The sequence below is a fragment of the Micropterus salmoides genome, unplaced genomic scaffold (assembly GCF_014851395.1).
Source record: "Micropterus salmoides isolate LMB-PRFRI ecotype aquatic unplaced genomic scaffold, ASM1485139v1 Ms_hic_scaffold_21, whole genome shotgun sequence".
Taxonomy (NCBI): domain Eukaryota; kingdom Metazoa; phylum Chordata; class Actinopteri; order Centrarchiformes; family Centrarchidae; genus Micropterus; species Micropterus salmoides.
The window spans coordinates 5145869-5165754 of NW_024041262.1; the positions used below are offsets into that span (position 1 = coordinate 5145869).

Genomic DNA, 19886 nt, shown 5'->3' on the forward strand with positions numbered 1-19886 from the left:
GTAACTTTAGGTTCCTTTCAGAGATCAATTATTGATACATGCAGCATACATGTACAGTATAAACCGTAGTTTTATATTTTTATATATTGGCTGGTGCAGGGGTGGTAAAACCTGTAAAAACAGTCAGTAAGTTTATGCAGCAAAATGGTTGTATGCATTGCGTGGGTCCAGTTTTGAAAAGGAAGTGGCACTATAGAGGGGGACCAAAGCATAGCTGATTAAGTGCAGGCCATGAAGGTCTCAAAGTGGCATCCTTCTTATCAATAAAGAACAAAACAGCAATGACCACAGAAGATGATGGACAGAAGATGACGGACAGATGATTCCAGCGGCGAGAGACTCCTGTCCCGCAGAGACAAGGTGTGATGTTTCCACAACTGATAGATCTTCATTATTTGGCAGCCCTACCGTTTCAGAGTGTAATTCACTCATGGGCTTTGGTGCAGGGCTGCTCGTCTCTGTAACTGGTTATTGTTAAAGTGTGAACGAGCCATCTGCGGACGGCTGTGGCTCAGGAGGTAGATTGGGTTGCCCATTAACTGTGGTTGGATCCCTTGGCTCCTCCAGTCGGCAAGTCGAAGTCCTTCCTGGGCAAGATACTGAACACCAAATCGCCCCCGATTGCTGTTCCATTTAATCTCATCTATGAGGAAATCCTGGTTTACAGCAAAACTTAGGCAGCTTCGTCAGACCACAGAGGAGGCCTTCAGAAGTGGGGACAAAATCCGGTATAAGCTGGCTACAAACATGCTGACAGAGTCGCAGAAAATCAGGAAGGCTCCTGACCCAGACGGTGTGTCACCATCCTGCCTGAAAATCTGTACGACAGTCACGACTGATCACTGGTGCCAACCTGCCCTCCATTCAGGACTTGCACATGTCCAGAGTCAGGAAACAGGCAGGAAATATCACTGCAGATCCATCTCACCCCGGACACAACCTGTTCCAGCTCCTCTCCTCTGGCGCAAAGCACTGTGCCAAAATGAACAGACACAGGAACAGTTTCTTCACACAGGCCATCACTCTGATGAAACACAGTGTCAGGAACAAACCCTGAATAACAACCCAGTAACTCTGACTATAATATAAAACTGTTTACTACTTATTATTTATTCATCATTCTATCATTCTGTACTTCTGTGCTGTTCACACTCTATATTGTAAATACTGTTTACATTATATATATATATATAATGTACATAATATCTGCACAAAAATACTTATTTATTCCCACATCCTTTGCATCCTCTGCTAAATTACACCAACATATATATTAGGGGTGATCTTGTTGTACCAGATCTCGTCACAGATTAAATGTGACGAGATTTCCCGTCAGGTAAAAACTGTCTTGCGAGACTCACGCAATTGACATTTTTCCCATGCTGTCAAGCCACGCATAATTTTTTAACACGCAGTAAAATACAATTGGAATTATTACTGATAAGGATGACTTCAACTCCGCCCAGCTGCAACACTTGCATACGCCTTGATAGTAATAAACCGAACCGCACCGTTCACGCTGTAATCAGACAGTTGGAATGAGTTGTAACAAAATGTTTTGAAACTGAGACACAAACTTGCTTTGAGTTAATGTGATGTGGACAGAAGAGAGCTGACACAAATGCTGTGGCTACTGGCTGCTATGTAACTGTTGGAGCACAAATTTGGTAGGAACTGGATTTTTTGCTGAGAGCAATCTAATCTAATCTAAAGAGCTGGATCTACTAAAAGAAATTTTCAGAGTTTGCAGACATGATTAATATTTCTTATTTGTGGTTCGTGGCATGAACTTTTACTCATACATGCATATATACAGTACAAAAATATACTTGGGAAAGACAAAAAATAAGATGGTGTGATAAAGAAAAACGAGAAAAAAGGAGAGATATACAAGACTACAAAAAACATGGGGAGAGATTACTTTGCATAATTTAGGAAAACTTTTTTTTAACTACACAAGTTCAAAAGCTTTATGCTGTCAGTCTAGATGTGAAACATGTTGCTGTTATACTCCCTTACAGGTTGGTGCATGCAGACATGTGTGTGTAGGATAGACATCCGTCACTGCACTCCCACTGTTCCTTTTTAAAACCTTTAATTACCCAGATGTTTTTGCCCTAATGGGATACTTCCATTAGTGGTCAGAGCCAGACATTTTTCATTGTAGTGGCCAGGCTATGGCCAGTACTCACTCTGAGGTGGCACAGAAATTGATATCTTCATATTATTCAGCTTGACATAGCGCTGTACAAAGGTTAGACCAGGATGTTTTCTTATGGCCAGAAATTAGTGCATCCAAAAATAGCCCCTGGGAGAGAAGCGGTGACATTCCGTTTACTATTATCATCAATACAAGTTTCTCCAATTAATGTATAAAAGCATCATTGTTCATTCAAATTTATTCATTAAAATGATCTATTTCCGTCCATTTCAATGACAATATTGGACAGAATTTAGGCATAAATTAATTAATTATTTAATTTAAATGTTGTGAGGAGCTGCTGCACCTGATGCGTCATGATTGTTATGTAAGATTCACAATATTTATTCAAAGTCATTTTCTTGCTAAACCTATTTCTACTGTCCATTGTATCGATTGCAATACTTGTCTCCCACATTCACAGTCTCACACGCACAGTGCAAACTCTTCAGGGCAGCAGATTCACTTTCTGTGATAGCAAAGATGTCAATTTGGAAACAGACAAGACAAGAACTTCTCACCACTGAGAAGATATGTCATCAACATAATGAAGTCACAGCAAGATGTGAAGAACCATGTACCATCTCCTTGATTGGTTTGGTAAAGAGAAGAGAACACGCGTGCACGCACTTTCTTCTCACCCAACATGTGGGGTGATGTTCAACTCATCTTTTATTTTTGTATTACATGAAATTAGCAAGTTGTTATTCACAGAATTAACCTGTTTTACCATGTAACTAAACATCTACTGACCAATGGACAGAATCTCTGTAACCATTGCTTTTAGGATCTGTGTAATTGTGTAGGATTATCTGTGCAACTATTATACTATATAATGTAGAGCAAAATTCTGTTAACTTATTAGTAGTGTTAAAATGTATGTGACAGTTAAAGCAGTTAACACTCTCAAGGAAACTGGTTTAATGATCTGCTGATATAGCTGTTGGTTAAACTGTGTTTTCCATGACTGTTTTTTTAATCATCACTATTTTTATGTTTTGGATTAGGATACAGTCAGGAAACTGGAGAAGACCATGTTGGTTCCATTCAACATTGGGGGCTTAGCCCAGCACAGAAATCTTTATATTTTAACCCCACCCCCTTTGCCACCTACCCAAAGTATGTCTATAAAGCAGTAACAGTAATTATATATATAGCCTACATTTATTATGAAATTTATAATTACTATTGATAATTAATTAATTAACACTGAAGTTAAATAGGGAGGTCTGGGGGTCCTCCCCTGAAACATTTGAGCATTTAACACTTAATTTCCTGAATTCTAGAGACATTTTCTGCACCAATTCATGGTGGAAATGTCTTTATCTTTATAACGGGAAGGACAAAATTTAGGTGGCAGGTGACAATTCTGAGTATAAAAATATGTTAGAATGTAATGCAGTAATCAGAAGTTTGTTTTTTTTACTTATATCTATATTGGTTTTTACGCGCATTTGGCGAATTAGTATTTTTTTGGACCACAACACAAGAATCAGCTGAGCAGAGGAGGAGGGAGTGAGTGCTGTAAGAGATGTGATTGGGCCAGCCCAATGTCAGTATAGGCCTATGCTTTATGGGCCGATCGTTGGCCCATTTTTTAAAAATTGATGAGACAAGCACGCTGCTCTTCATCAGAGGAAGAAAACTGAAACTGAAAACACTTGTGATCAGACAGCAACAACCACCACCATTTCACACAAATGTTCACTTCAGCACCTCTGATAAAGTGCAGCTCACAGCTGCTTTAGAGGGAATGAAGCATCCTGGAGCAGAGAGACAGTCAAACAGAGCAAAGTGTCTCTGACACAGAGAACAGGTGTATCATGTTACCCTCTCACTACTTTGCAGCGACTGTTACCCGTTTGTGTAGCATATACACTGACTAGACACTGACCGGCAACATTTCTATTTAAATGTATTGATTACAATTTTGCTATGGACAATTCAGAAGTCCGGATAAAGCCCTGAAGCTGTGAGCAATGCGCTCTCTCTCTCTCTCTCTCTCTCTCTCTCTCTCTCTCTCTCGTGCTCCCTCTAAACGCAGGCAGGCTGAGTAACGATGGGGGGTCACGTTAAGTGAACTTTAAACAAAATGTAGCAATATTATTTCCAGTAGCCTCTGCTCTTTGCAGACCTGCGAGAGAGGCTGCATCATGAAGATTATTGCTTATTAACATGGAAATATTTTTGTTGCTGTTGTTGAGTTACATTGGGGGCTACAGTCAAAGCTTTTGGGGCTAAAGCCCTGGAAAAATGACCTGGCGACGCCGATGGTTCTATTTAGTATAGGCTTCGCCAGAGCTGGATTGGTAATCTGGCCGACGCACCTTTGTGGCCGGTGTAAGTAAATTATGTAACTGTTTTGTTTTTTTGTTTTTTTTTAATGGGCCAACGATCGGCCCATAAACCATGGACAGCGACCCATTGGGTAATTTCCTATACTGACACTGGCCGGCCCAATCACATCTCTTACCAGCCCCCTCTGCTCTCTGTTTCTTGCCTTATATAATATTTAGTTATAATAAATAGTTTTACTAAACTACCACTACAGCAGCAATTTAAGATTAAATCTGACGGAAGACCAACGCCAAAACTGGAGCTGGGCGTGTAGAGAAAAAAGGGACGTTCTGGACGTTCAATGAGGAAAACTAGATCCATACAGTGTGGCTAGCTAGTAGCGCCAAACTTCGACTGCCTGTTGTTGCAGAGGACGAAAAAGCCAGTGGGAAATTCTTTAACTTGGTTATTGACCACTTCGCCACCATGACAGAGAGGAGAATGGTCTTCCTTTTCAAATAGGGTGAGGAAAATGTCATAACTCCTTCTCTCGGTAAGCATGGAGTAGCTCAGCCTGTAGGGAAGGGAGGGTCATTTACAGTGGGGACGCTGGGGACATGTAGGCTACCCACCACTTTTTGAAAGCATTTGTTAAAAATGTTCTGAAAAATAGCTTACACCAAGAAATGTTAATTAACAAATAAAAATGCTATGAAAAAGGTTTATTTGCACAATAAGCCTGCAATACAATGTAAATATAGAAAAAAACTCTAATATACTTTAAACTTTAATATATTCTTGTCATATCATGGCCCCAATCTTGTGCAATGTTACGTCTCATGCGCTAAGTGTTTCGTCACATCCCTAATCTGATGGAGTATTGGTGAGGGGTCTCTGACTCATTTTGGTGGGCCAAAAATGCCAGGGCCGATCTTTTGTCCCAGTCCAGCCCTGGGCTTCGCCCTCTAAGGCTATCGCTAGTGGGTTCATTTCTCGTGCACATGAGATGCACTGAAAGCTGTGCACTACTAACGGGGTACTATCTGCTTCCGCCTCTCTCCCAGTGATCAGTGGGCTCCTCCGGGAGCTCTCGTCGTCATTCATAAAGCGGCCGCTTGGCCCAGTAGCACGCTCCGCAGGATGAAATGGCCGGGGTGTTGGCCGTTAGCCAGCCATCTAAGTGCAGTCCTGTCACGTTTCCCTCCATCAAGGGAGCGGTGGTGGATAAAAAAAAAAAAAGTCAGTCAGAGTGACTGTTATCTGTGGACATGCGATGCGTTCTCCCATTCGCCGGACTGCACAGGGAGAGCTGCACAGGGAGAGGTGCCGTTCATGTCAGCCCTGCTCTGTTTTCAACTGGAACTGATTTCTACACCAGCAGGGGCCCTCCTCTCTGTCCCCAGCCTTGTTAGGGCATGGAGAATATGAGATATTCGATGATGTGCCATTTGGGCATGTGTAATGCAGCGTTACGCATTGTGCAATGCCGGGTGGGGGCTGCTGTATTAGTGCTCTGGGCAAGTGTGTCTGTGCTTGGTGGTACCGCTTGATGAGACGTTGACTCATCCTGCTTCGCCTTTAACCCACTAGCCATCACCTTACTGCCAAAGTCCACTGACTCCGGCTGTGTCGCGTTACAGCTGTGCCATGGTTTTGCCTGACATTAGTGCCCGCTGGAAACATCTCAGAAGCGTTTCAGCAGCGGAGCGTGTAGCCTGCCCCACATTATTGACTTGTTATTAATTTGTCCGTTTTGTGCTTCTACTACCTTCTTTACAGCTCTCTGTGACCCTGTTTTGTTCTGCCTTCTGCAGGCTGCAAATCCCACAAGGAGCATTGCCTGCCTGATTTTGCTGACATGTTTAGATTTTGTTGATTTGGTCATTAGTGCTTGCTTTTTGTGCTTCTACTATGATTAAGTAGGCTATGTAGTTAAATTATTTCTTTATGTGTCTGTTTTAACCGTGTTTTATGTAGTTTTATGATAGGGTGTTTTATTTTGAAAATTGACAGGATTTTCTATGCCATTCTGTGTCTGACTTCCTGCCCGGAAGCTCTGTGCTCTGTTCTGCTTGATGGGGCTTCCATCAAATATAGATGCTAGTGGGATGCGGTGCGGCTGAATCTGGTGGACTTACAAGCATTGGTGGCGTAGCTGTAATGCAGAGGTTGAAGCCTATATGAAATAGTTACATATTGTAACGACAGATTCTATGAGTATAGGTGTAGCCCTCTAAGCTATGGGTGTCACTGGCTCCTTTAAATGATTTCAAGAAAAAAAGCTATTTAGGAACTGGTGGGCAGATACAAAACCTCTTCTGTGCTAACTTTCTGAAAAGAAGCTGGCTCTGTGTTCTAACACAATGAATGAGAAGTAATGTTGAGTCCTGCTTCTTCCTGAGAACTGGGCCCGCAAGAACTGGGTCGTCATAGTTGTCTATGATTTCTTTGAAAACAAGGTCAATCTGGAAGAATTCAATTGCTTCTGAAGAGACTGATCAAATTAAAAGTTTTGATAAATTTGTTTAATTTCCCTATAATTAAATAGGATGGGGATGTTTCACGTTACAAACATTACAACATTTCCTATCTTCAATACTTGCAGCTTCATGAAATTCCTACCTTTGGCAGCAAAAATAACTTGCATTATGTAAATTTTACTACAATGTACTAAGTTGTATCAGGTCAGGGTTGACTGTAAAATTAGTGGTGAAACAGCAAACTCAACAACATGTAAATCCCAGTGATCGACCTAAAAGCTGCTGCTGTGCTATTATACAACATTGAGGAAGAAAATAAAGTGCTTCTTTTGAATCATTATCAGCATTCAGAGACCAGAGAATCGAGTTTGATTCCAAGGTAGGAAAGTTATTAGCATTATATATTTTGCAGAATTTCTGTGTAGGTGGAAATGGTCTATACCTGCTTCCTAAGATCTGGCTGGACTCATTTAATCCCCACCTGGAATAAGACTGTTTTATGGAGAGTAGCCAAAATGTTTTACAAAGCCATTTCATCCCATATATATAATAATCCCAAATGGAAAGTTTAGCTGCTGTTGGTCTGTCAGGTCCATAATAAGACAGTACTAACAGTTTAACTGTTGTTTAATTTGTGCACATACATTGTTGTGAAGCTACATGTACAAATTGTGTGATAGTTTTACCTGTACAACAATATCTTTGATACATTTTAAGCTTCAAATGCATAGAAAACAGGAAAAGCCTTTAAAACTTGCTGCACATAGAGCCTTTGCATTATTCACATTCAGACAACAAATACATTGTATTTATATGCACATATCAATCCAGATGTTGTGTCATATGGATATTTATAACTGGCCAGATATAGTAAGATGTTACATGGTACATAAAACTGTGAAAACACTGCTGTTGCATTTGTTTAGTATTAGCTGCACTGTACATTTTTTCTGTGAGTACAAAATTGCACAAACTTAACCTTATATGCCTGCAGTTGCATGTAAGTCAATGTATGTTTACGCTGTTACCGTAGATAAGTCATGAAAACACTGCATTTACAGTGGCAACCCCATGCTGAACCTAAGAAATCCCATTGATCCCATTTAACATCTGTTTGCCCTTCCTATTTAATCAAACTTTCTGTACATCACATTAAGGAAGTAATAACATCAATTCATAGGATCTTTATAGTGCACACATTCGACTACACATAGAAACTTCAGTATTTGAGACCCAGAGACCAATCAGTACTTAAGGTCTAGCTACACCAGCATTTAAAACGGTGACATTTCACAGTAAAATAAATTAAGTCCAAATGGAATCACTGTGATCAGTAAATTTATGTAAATCCATGCAAATCTTTCTTGGTCTTTTGGTGAATCGACAGCAAACCGTCCTGACAGTACTTAACAAGATCAGTACTGACCAATCAGAGTTTTTAACTGTGTTACACTATCCACTTCTATTTTTAAACTAACCCTCCTCTGTTGGAGATTTTAAAGAGGAGTTGATGGCAAAAATACATCTCCTGATAATGTTGCTAATGTGTGGAATCGTCCCACTAGCGACCAAGCTAACACGCTTGCTTACTGTCTGTTAGCAAGCTAGCAAATTAGGGGATTACTGCCAAGAGGGAGTAAACAGCTTTCTAGAAGTGTTAGCAATTAGCTCACCAACTAGCCCTGCAAGTAGTTACCAAGCCTGTATTTCGGCTAATTTAGCAAGGATTTCGTCGTGTAACCCGTCCATAAGGTTGTCTGTGTCAACTATTTTGAGATGGCTTTATTTGGGAATACAAATGCACAATATAAACAAATAATGAAGGTCTAGATTTTACAGAGCCCATCTACAGGACAACGCCCCAAGACTCAACTTAGTTGATGTTCACTTTCTGTCACTCTTCCTTCCTTCATGGAAGGGTATTTCGTAATTTCGCCTTCATCTTTCTGTCAGTACGCATCACTTAATGTTAAGTGATACCAACAAACTAAAGGAGATCAGAACTCACTCTCCTCTATAATTTCCTCCATGGTCTCCCCGAGCGTTATCTCTCCATCACTACTGGACAGGCTCTTCCTGGTGAGAAAGTCAAGCCCTGTTGTGTCACAGCCCATCAACCCCTGGCCTTTAACCTCTCCTAGTCCAAGCCCCCCACCTCCTCCATGTACAGCCACCTGAAGCAGATGTGGGTGCGTTGTGGAGGTGCCACCCTCGTCGTAGGAGTAACTCTGCCGAGAGCAGTGTGGGCGGTGCACTTGAGTGCACTTCCACAGATGTTTGAGCGGCACACCCTGAAAACAGCTCCTGAACTGGAAGTGGTTGGTAAACAGAAAGAGTTGCCAGCGCTTCTTCAGTTCAGCTTGGACCTAAATTCCAGTAAGTAAAGAAAATAATTAACTGTCAGTTTCAACATGCCTTCAAAGAAGGCCACCTGTACTGCTTTAACACAAATGACTGATAAATGGATCAATTGACAAAACAAATGTTGGTGCTGTGTTGCTTGACTTCAGTGTTGCTTTTGATATTATCAACCAACTATTGCTGAAATAACTTTGGCATACGGATTCACTGCAAATGCTGTCAGCTGGAAGAATAGTTGCTGTACTTGACTAATAGAATGAAGTGTTTACTTTAATTGTTGTTTTTCAACTAAACAAATTTTGAATGTGGGGTTTCCCAAGAAAATGCCTGGGTACTTTCCTCATTTCAGTTTTACTAGTCCTACTCCCTGTTTTGATTAGAGCAGTTATGATGATGTACGCTGATGATTCAACGTTCTGTAAGTCTACTGATAGTATAGCTGAGCTAAATAAAGTTCTGCAAAGTGAATTTGCTAACTGTCTGTCATTTGGTGCTGGGCAGGTAGCTTACAGGTGGTTTGAGCATTCATTTCTGCTACTGGGAATGAGGTTAATGTGAGTGAATTTGGTTTGTGGCAAACCAAAACAATGAGCTAAAAGAGGCTAAAAAAGCCCAAACCAACAATTGACTTCTTCCCTTTTTGCCTTAAGTTCCACAATTCATAGTATACACAATTATGATTCTACAACATCCATGAAAATCACAGTACATACAGAAGAAGAAACATACCTCTCCATTAGCAAAACAGTACAGCACAGCAACCAAGAATCCCTGAAAGGTTTACAAATTACAAGTCATGTTTAATGTGGATTTAGAACAAGATGAGTTGTCAGGTATGTAATTAACTTTACAAGTGTTACCTGAAATGAGCTGAGAGTGAGGTTGACGAAGTTCCTGGCGTAGCGACTGCTGCCCTCCACGCATTCATCTATCAGCACAGTGAAGACCACTTCATGGATTCCCAGCAGAGGAATCAGTACCAGTGTTGCTCGGGCCAAGCTGAAGGGCATAAACAAAAATAAACTGTGGTGCATAATTACAGACTGTTAGGACACACACAGGGGGGAAATGGTGTAAAATGTGGGAGAAAGGAAAGCGTTGTAAATATATGCATGAGGGTCCCTCCTGTGGTGACATTTAAGGTGGAATAAAGAGGCCTGAGTTTATGTGGTGACATTTAAATTTCTGCTGTACATGGGAGTGATTAACATTTAAATGTTAATCCAGGAACCTACTGTACTGTTTAAAGACAGCACTTAGGATATAGCACTCAAGGTCAAACATGTTTGCTGACTTGGAAGCAGTTACATTAGTGAGTCAAGGCAGGTGAAAATACCTGTATCTGTAGTCTGTAAATTTCACAAGATCTGCTTTCAGCTTGGACAGCAGCAGCATTAGAATCTTGATGAATATGAAGAAAATGACCTGCAATACACATCCAATGTAGATTTATAGAAAATGCATCAAAAAAACAACAGGTGACTTAGTGGCTGACAAGATGAAATTGGCATGAAAATGTGCATCTGAGAATGCTTGTGACTACTACACTACACCTTCAATATCACATGCCCTCACAAGACAGGAACCGTTAAATGCAGTATGAAATCAGTGTGAAATTTATTGATGGCTTGCAGCAGAGGAACGAGACTCACAGGAGCAACATGACGCAACTGTAACTAACATGGTCATTAGGCTGAATAACGCTACTATGAATTTTAGAAACAAAAACTGGTTCAGAAACTTGACTTACCAGCACTGATAAAGTAATCGGACCTCTTATTATCCACCAGAACCATCTGTTCACAATTGACCAGCATCTTAGGAATGAAATAAGTGTAAAAAGTCAAGTGATGGAGAACATTTTGATTCATTTATTGTGACGTTGATAATGAAACACTCACTCTGTGTTTTCGTATAAAATCTTGACAACTGTCCATGGTGTTACAAACAAGACAGGCGTTCCTGAAAAGTAATAAAAGCATAAAAAATGCAACATGTTACCATCGGTAGATCATTCTTATGAATTAATTAATTGTTAATGTATAAATTGTGTTTGATTGTCATATCAAAATGTCCCATAGACCCTAAGCTTTGACTGGTTTGTTTATCAAAACAAGTTGATCATTCTTAAAGCCACTATGTATAGGCTTTTTGTATGACTGGCGCATCTTTGAAATTCCTCTGTGGCAAGGTTTTGTTTCTAGAAAAATAACTTCAGTGAAAACTGGTGCAATCCATGTGTTGGTTTTAGCGAATTGATCTCAGTGTTGCTGGGTTGGATTGGTGGATCAAGACAGGGTAAACATGTGGGCAAAAACTACTAGGTATTAAAAAGTATCAAAGGATAAGGCTACTGTTATCCTAAATGACACTATATTGCCAAAAGTATTAGGACACCCCTTCGAAACATTGAATTCTGGTGTTCCAATCAGTACCATGGCCACAGGTGTGGCCTGCAGACTGCTTCTGCAAACATTTGTGAAAGAATGGGTCGCTCTCAGGAGCTCAGTGAATTCAAAGGTGGTACCGTGATAGGTTGCCACCTGTGCAATAAGTCCATTCGTGAAATTTCCTCCCTACTAAATATAATATACCACAGCCAATCTGTTAGTGGTATTTTAACAAAGTGGAAGTGATTGGGAACAACAGAAACTCAGCCACGAAGTGGTAGGCCAGATAAAATCACTGAGCGAGGTCAGCGCATGCTGAGGCGCACAGTACGCAGAAGTTGTCATCTTTCTTCAGAGTCAATAGCTACAGCCCTCTAAACATCGTGTGGCCTTTGTATTAGCTCAAGAACAGTGCGTAGAGAGCTTCATGGAATGGGTTACCATGGCAGAGCAGCTGCATCCAAGTCTTACATCACCAAGTAATATGCAAAGCGTTGGATGCAGCGGTGTAAAGGACGCCGCCACTGGACACTAGAGCAGTGGCATGTTCTCTGGAGCGACGAGTCACGCTTCTCTACCTGGCAATCTGAGGGACGAGTCTGGGTTTGGCGGTTGCCAGGAGAACGGTACTTGCCTGACAGCATTGTGCCAAGTGTAAAGTTTGGTGGAGGGGGGATTATGGCGTGGGGTTGTTTTTCAGGAGTTAGGCTTGGCCCCTTGGTTCCAGTGAAAGGAACTGTTAATGCTTCAGCATCCCAAGACATTTTGGACAATTTCATGCTCCCAACTTTGTGGAAACAGTTTTGGGATGGCTCCTTCCTATTCAAACATGAATGTGCAACAGTGCACAAACACAAAGCAAGGTCCATAAGGACATGGATGAGCGAGTTTGGTGTGGAGAACTTGACTGGCCTGCAGAGAGTCCTGACCTCAACCCGACAGAACACCTTTAGGATGAATTAGAGCGGAGACCAGGCTGTCCAACATCTGTTCCTGACCTCACAAATGCACTTCTAGAAGAATGGTCAACAATCTCCATAAACACACTCCTAAACCTTGTGGAAAGCTTTCCCAGAAGAGTTGAAGCTGTTATAGCTGCAAAGGGCGGGCCAACTCTATATTAAACCCTACAGATTAAGAATGGGATGCCACTAACCTTCGGCGACTCAAAACTTTTGGCAATATAGTGTATGTTTAGTTGGTCTCTCTCTCCCTGTGTGGGGCCTTCAGCTCCAAGCCCAGCTCACAAATGATCCTTTTCAATTAAATTATTTTTAAATCAGTTGTTTTTAGCAAATGTTATTCATACAGCAGGGGAAAATTGTGCATTTGTCGGGAACTTTTTCCAGTGGGACATTAATCCATATTTGGTATTCTAGTGAGCATTTGGGAAAGCGCTGTATATGGGACTTAGTCAAAATAAACTACAGTGTATGTGTTCATGGTAATGATGTCACCCAGTGCAACATCAATGTAGCTCTATGGCACAGAGGTAGAATCAGGCTTACACACAATAATATAACAATATAAGCAGTTTTTCATGGGATTTTTTGACAAGAAATAAATATTAGGATCACTTATCCTTTAATATCAGGCGTAAATACTTTGTCACTTGGTTCAAAATTCAGGAACAATACTTCATACAGCTGTGTGTGGAGATGTGGGAATTATGAATGATGAATAAACACAAACACAAAATCATTCATTCACAGTTTACCCCATCCTAGCAGCATGTATTTCTTCAGCAGACGTCTCTTGGTCAGCACAGCTGTGAAGAGCAGCGTGTGGAGGAAAATGGCCTCCACTAAGAGCCAGAAGTAGTTACAGGCCACAAAGTACTCCATGCACACTTTGGAGACTTTACACATCAACGCTATCTGTTGAGAAAAAAAATTAAAATGAGTGTTGCGAATGGTTTAGCTGGTTTGCACTGCTTTTGTTAATTCACAGGTACTGTATATCTCGGATTCAGCTATAACAGAATCAGCAAGGCCCGGTATTTAAATATCTACTGATATGTGAATGATAAGGCAGTATGTTTATACCGCAGAGCTTGAGTAGGCGTTCCATCCAGGGTCGTCCTTGGGCAGGTTGTTATACATGATGTATAATATGATTTCCTTAGAAATGATAGCCGTGGCTCTCAGGATGAATGACACAAACAGATTCATGTGGATGTAGTTCCTGGTACAGTGGAGCTTCCTGGTAAGCAGATACAGGAGCAATTTGAGGAAGGCATTGATCCATACTTCCTGTGCAACTATAAAAACATTACTGAGAGCATATGTTATGACATAAGAGGCAATGATTAATGATCAAGCTAAATGAAACTACAAGGAAATGCTTCATGGTTTTTATAATGTCATTTGTAATGATTGATCATCCTCATAGTCTAAGTAAATATCTCTTGATGCCTCATCTTCCTTGTGGGCCTTCATCATCAGTGTAGTTACAGCTAGTGAATCTGTCCTGTGTCATTACTGAATGTCTACAGAAGCTGCATGACAAGTGAAGCAAATCTTATCACAACCAGTGTGTTATTTTCTTACATTAGCCATCATTTCTATAAGCAAATTGTTGTAATTGTAATTCATCCTAATTAAGAGGAACGATGGACAAAGCTCCCCAAATAAGACTATGTTTAATGAAACAGCGTTATCTGTTCTCTTTCTCCAACAAAATGTGCACTTTGTCTGCATGAATGTCAGAAACCCCTCGACCACCGACCTCAACATGGCCATCAGGAGAGTAGCCAGTGTGAGAGAGGACAGGGAGAGGGAATAGCCAATGACAGAGATGAGCCTGAGGGCTGTCTGGCGAAGCATTTCATCCTCCTGTACACACACACACACACACAAGGGAATTAATGGAGAGAACACAGCACCTCTTCAGATATTTCTACTGAAGAAAGACGTTTGAGGACAGTTGTCAAGAAAGCAAACCCTGATGGCTAAAGAATGGCTAAAGGTAGATGAGAAACCACAAATCACCAAACACACACCTGGATTTTCAGCTCCAACACTTAGAGGGGCTGACACTATGTCTCCTCCTCACCTTGTCTTTGAAGTAATGGTCCTCCTTACATTCTGAGTCATCCCTCCAGGGATCGGAGGAATTCTCCCTCTGTCGCCATCTCCCATTTTCTAAGCATTCTCGGTGGGCCTTCCTGGAGCTGTCTGCAGGTAAGTGAAAGTGACATTGATAGGCACGGTTTCTTCTGTCAGTGAAGTCAGAGGAGGGGCTGAGTGACTGGGCAGTTAATCATTTTAACCTGTGCTGGGAAGTTGCCTTATTATACAGCTAAATTCCAAATCGGATTGTCACTTTTCACTTTTATTTGTTTATCCAGAGGAAGTGATTCATTAAAACTTAACTGTAATATGACATCTTTTTGCAGGGTGGGACTCACCAGTGTTTTCATTGCCTCTTTTACTATATCTTGGTAGGACAGCCAGCACAGTACATGATTTTGGTTTACTGAAGTCATTCAGCAGTTTCAAATTATTTGCCAATCACTACCATTTTGGAAGTGTCTCCATGAGGCAACGCTTTCATCACTACAAAGCACCGTGCTTAACGCCAACGTCAGTATGCTCACAAATACTATCAACATATATATATATAAACAATGTTTAGCAGTTCTTCATCTGAGTTTATGTGTTAGCTTGCTAACATTTCACAAGGCTGATGGGAAGGGCATCAGTTTTGCTGGTATTTGTTCATAAACCAAAAATAAAATTTTAAAAAATAAAGATAACTAAAGTGATTATAATTCATTCTGAAGGGGATATAAATGTAATTTCATGGAAATCCTTTAGAAAGTTGTTGAGATATTTCTGTCTGGACTAAAGCAGTGGACCAGCCTCCCGCCCAAAATTGCCATCCCTAGAGCCTAGCATGACTAAAACCTAATTAGAGACAGAAGATTAGATTAAGTTCTTCTCCATAGCTGCAGCTGGCACGGCCAATGGCTACTGCTTCCCATTTAAAATATGACTGTGCAATTAAGTGCACTGTTAAACACGTAACCTGTGACCAGCTCGTAGAGCATCTTGTGATTCACTCAGTGATTGATTCGCCTAAAATAAATAAATAGGCAAAAAAAAGTCTGAATAGTACATGGTAAAAGCTACAATGATTTATTTATTTGTGACCTCATACAATAGTTGCTTTTGAAGCAAAGTGGTAAAAGGTAACATTACCCTCGCTGATCCATGGTAAGTAAGAAGGACAGGGGGCCGACACATTCCCAGGAGATGAATGGGGCCAACACACAAACATGTCAAACGTTCCTTTACAGTAGATCCCTGTAAAACAAGAATAATAAGGATTTCATAGGTAATAACAATCAAGATAATTAACATAAGAACACTTGACGGCTGTCTTACCATTTTCTGAGAGTGTGCTTGTTGCCAGAGTTCTGTTGCAGTTCTCCCAGTATGCGGTCCGTTTAGCTATCAGGCTTTCAAGGACTGAGCCTGTTACCTGTATTTAGAAGAAAGAAGTGAATGCTGGCAACTGTACATACAAGATTATCATCAAGCTGATCCTATAAAACGGTGATAATCTGATTGATCGTTTCATTTGTAGTTCCTCCCTACATATGAATATGCAGCCCTTTGGAATACAGCTCAGGAACTGTGGATCCATCACTTCAAGTCACTCCTTTCCTCATAGTAATTTGATTCATTATTTATTTGAAAATACTGAATAGTAAAGTTTTATTATTTTGTCTTAACTGAACCAGTAGTGACTTTAAATTGTTCATTAATTGTTCAAATGTGAAACTCACTGAGTGAACTTAAGCAATTAGGTTGAAACAGTGACCGTTTTGATATATTGTGTAGAATGGCTAATCATGCAAGACCTCCAACCTAATCAATACATTATTCGTCAGTCATGGCAGAAGTGCTTTGGACAGAAAGAGTATGGGGTGTTCCTGTCTTCATATACTGTAGGTTTGCATTGGTTTAATTAAGATACATGTGACTAATTTCAGATACGTGTATGAAAAGACACTGTAAAAAGCCTCTATTTAAAGAAAGGGCACTTTAAACCCAAGTGCGATGCATTCTGGGAAGTGTGCTATTAAGCTAACAAGGTTTGTAAACAGCTTAATTTGATAACAGTCTTATCTATGAAATTGATATAACAATATAGAATGATTCATTTAATTAGATTAATTCTAAGATTTTACAGTGTGTTCACTCACCAACATATTTTACTGTATCTGCAGCCTCTGAATTGATGTGGTGAGCAGTGGATGTTGCAGTATTTGTATTTACCCACTTGGTGGGAGTGTTTAATAAGGACCACCTTCACTTGCCGAGGGGACATGTTCACCTGTGTATAATCTGTAGTTGATAGAGGCAATTTATCAACCTGGCTTTCTGCATTAGTGTCTTGTCTGCAGCAATGCAAACACACCTCTCTATTTATTCTTGATGTTCAAATGATATGAGCAGTCTGTGGGTGTGTCCCTGACTAAAGGTTATTGTATTTGACATCATATTAATCAATGCACAGTCATAAATAATGATTCTTCCTTAATTTGCTGTCATTAGTGAGATAAATTAGCATTTCCTTTATTTTAAGACGCAAACTGCAAACCACAGCTTCCATCTCTGTCATTCATAATTCAGTGACCGAGCCGAGGACAGCAGCTCTCCTATCTCGGCCAAACAGTCCCAATCTTCACACCCCAGTGGGAAAGCTGCTGAACTCTGCAACCTCTTTGTGTCCGTTTGCCTGCCACCTGTGCCACAACGATTTCTCATGTGAGCTGGCTGACAGAGGACATTTCAATTCGCCGAGGCTTGTCTTGTCAAGAGCCTGTCCAGAGTGGTATCCCCACTGAGGGAAAGACAAGATCTGCTGTCTCCCAGTCTTCTCTGCGGTCTCCCATGAGACTGAGCTTGCTTCAAATCCTGCCACAGACGTAACTCCCTTGATTATTCACTTTATTATAACACTGAAGACGAAAGTGAATTTGCTTGAAACTTTTATGTGGCCGTGATCTTGTTTGTCTTATATTGTTAGCGTTCCTCTGCTTTTTTTTCTTTCTTTCATCCCTCTCATTTAATTTTCAAAATAGATACCAAGTTGTTTTTAAAGCATGTCACAAAACTTGAATTTTCAGGCAATGAATTCAGAAGAAGATACTGCAAAACAAGCACATGAGCAGTGGGACCTCCTTTAGCCCAAATACCAAATGAAAAAAGAACTAATTTAAGATGAAAAGCATCCGCTACAATCTGTATTTTTTATTTCGCTGCAGTCACTGTAAGCTGGGTGTTTGCTGTGTTGCTGTGTGTCATGAGAAACACGCTGTGTTATATTGCCTCATACAGCAATTCAGATGGAGAATTATTTTGTGAAGCTAAGACTCTTGACTCGTCTGTGTCTGTGTCAGACAGCACCAAGTTTCACTGTGACTCGCTGTAAAGTACAAAGCTAAGTAATGCTAAGAATGTGAAGAAGTTAACCAAAAGGCCTCCTGTATGTTAAGTTTTAATTTACCTGGTGGTCGAAGATAACAAAGAAGAGTAAAAGCAGGAATGTGTGTCCTGCTGTGGTCCCGGTCCTCTTGTGCCAGAATGGCAGCTGGGTTGGCATGGTGCTGTGTGTTTACATTGAAAAGCAGGTGTTTCTAGTTTCTCAGCAGGTTTGCTGCCTCTCACCTCACCGCAGCACTCAGGCCCCTAGCTCATGCTTGCTTTATCTCCCTACGCACACTCAGCACGGCTCTCCTTGCCTTGCCATGTCAGGTATAGTTAATTTGAACTTGATCTCCTTGCAGGTAGCTCCAGAAAATATTCAGAATTTGATGGATGAATTTGGAGGATGAGTTGCAAGAACAGAAAATGTTATCCCACAGTTTCCCTAATTTTCCTCAAAATCTTCTTGATCTTTTCCATGAATTTTCCAAGAATCCAAGCAACTTTATGGTTCTTTCAATGAACTGATCTTTGACGGAAAAAGTTACCTCCTAATGAGAGATTTTATTCGGAGGGTTATCTCAGGTGAAGAAGTCCTCGGCAGCAGTTCCAGTCTTCCTGTCCATGAAGACCTCTCTGTGAAGGAGGTGGATCTGTCTGTTCTCACTGTAGATGCAGCACAACTGAGAGCGCCTGGGGATCCTCAGATCGCCTCTCCCATCTCGTACTCCCCTAACCAATCAAGATATGGCCCAGGAAGAGACGGCTACATAAATGGACTAACTTTGTTGTCCAGGAAAACTGATCACACAGGAGCAAATGGCATAGTGGCTAGGTCTAATGTACCAACAGACGCTAATATATTAAAAAAATACCATACATGCAGACACAGACCAGCAAATATCACCTGTACTGCAGACAGAGAGGGAAGGCACTGATCCCTCCCTTCTGTTTAGCAGTCTCGCATCAGGGCATTACCCAGGATTTCTGACACTAATGGGGATTTAGTGTAAACTAACAGCACTGAAGCTAAACAAAGGCCAGCAAATGGGCGAGCAGAAAGCCAAAGCTCCCTGCACAAGCCTCAGGCCTGCATGACGCTTGTGACTCTCACTACACATTTTCAGCAAATCTTTTCAATCTATAAGTTTGTTAGCAATTTAGATTTAACCAGTCTAACATTAAAAGGAAAAAACTGCAAATTGACAGAAAGTTTTCTTTTACAGCCACAATGAAAATAGTTGTTTCCTTTTATTAGTTATTAAAGCTGCATGAAAAGATTTTTGGGGGTGTGGAACAAGCTAAAAAATAGAGACCAAAGTTGTTTTGGCTAATGTGCTAGCAAACAATTCCTTATTTAAACATCTAGCAGATACAGAGCAACATAGCATTTATTTGGAGTCATGAACTCCATGGACTCCTGAATGGAAGTCCAGTATTCGCTCCTTCTTTAGCTGTTTTGGAACTTGTAGCTGCTACATTCATCAGCTTGTTAATAACTTTGTCTGTCGGACATTGGGGCTGGGCAGGTATCATATGGAGGTTTAATTAAAGGGTTTTTTCACTGAAACCAGACAGTTACGTTTTCTAGCTGGAAAACTAGCATAATTAGCTAGCCAGAGTTTGACAGGCCGAAAACCAATAGAATTAGCTAAAAGAGGAATAAAAGCTCCACAGAGCTGCAATATTGGGTGACATTTATTTGTACGATCAAGCAACACACTTCGCATTACTCACAACC

The 19886-nt window shown here is 40.7% G+C and overlaps 1 protein-coding gene across 3 annotated transcripts; it reads right to left on the minus strand.

Moving 5' to 3' along the window:
• Positions 1 to 8884: 8884 nt before the first annotated feature.
• On the minus strand, positions 8885 to 19110 carry LOC119916357 (glucagon-like peptide 2 receptor). 3 transcript variants are annotated; one of them, XM_038736344.1, is made up of 13 exons: positions 18694 to 19110; positions 16097 to 16193; positions 15911 to 16015; positions 14763 to 14880; positions 14436 to 14542; positions 13754 to 13910; positions 13426 to 13585; positions 11220 to 11280; positions 11069 to 11135; positions 10655 to 10743; positions 10179 to 10317; positions 10048 to 10089; positions 8885 to 9323 (listed from the first exon to the last, which is right to left on the minus strand). In XM_038736344.1, exons 3-13 carry the CDS (start codon positions 15922 to 15924, stop codon positions 8955 to 8957), a joined length of 1323 nt encoding a protein of 440 aa, XP_038592272.1. In that variant the 5' UTR covers positions 15925 to 16015; positions 16097 to 16193; positions 18694 to 19110; the 3' UTR covers positions 8885 to 8954. The 3 variants fall into 3 exon arrangements, with proteins under 3 accessions (XP_038592272.1, XP_038592271.1, XP_038592270.1); XM_038736343.1 differs by having other exon boundaries at positions 14763 to 14884; XM_038736342.1 differs by having other exon boundaries at positions 14763 to 14884; positions 18228 to 19109.
• Between the last annotated feature and the right edge of the window lie 776 nt (positions 19111 to 19886).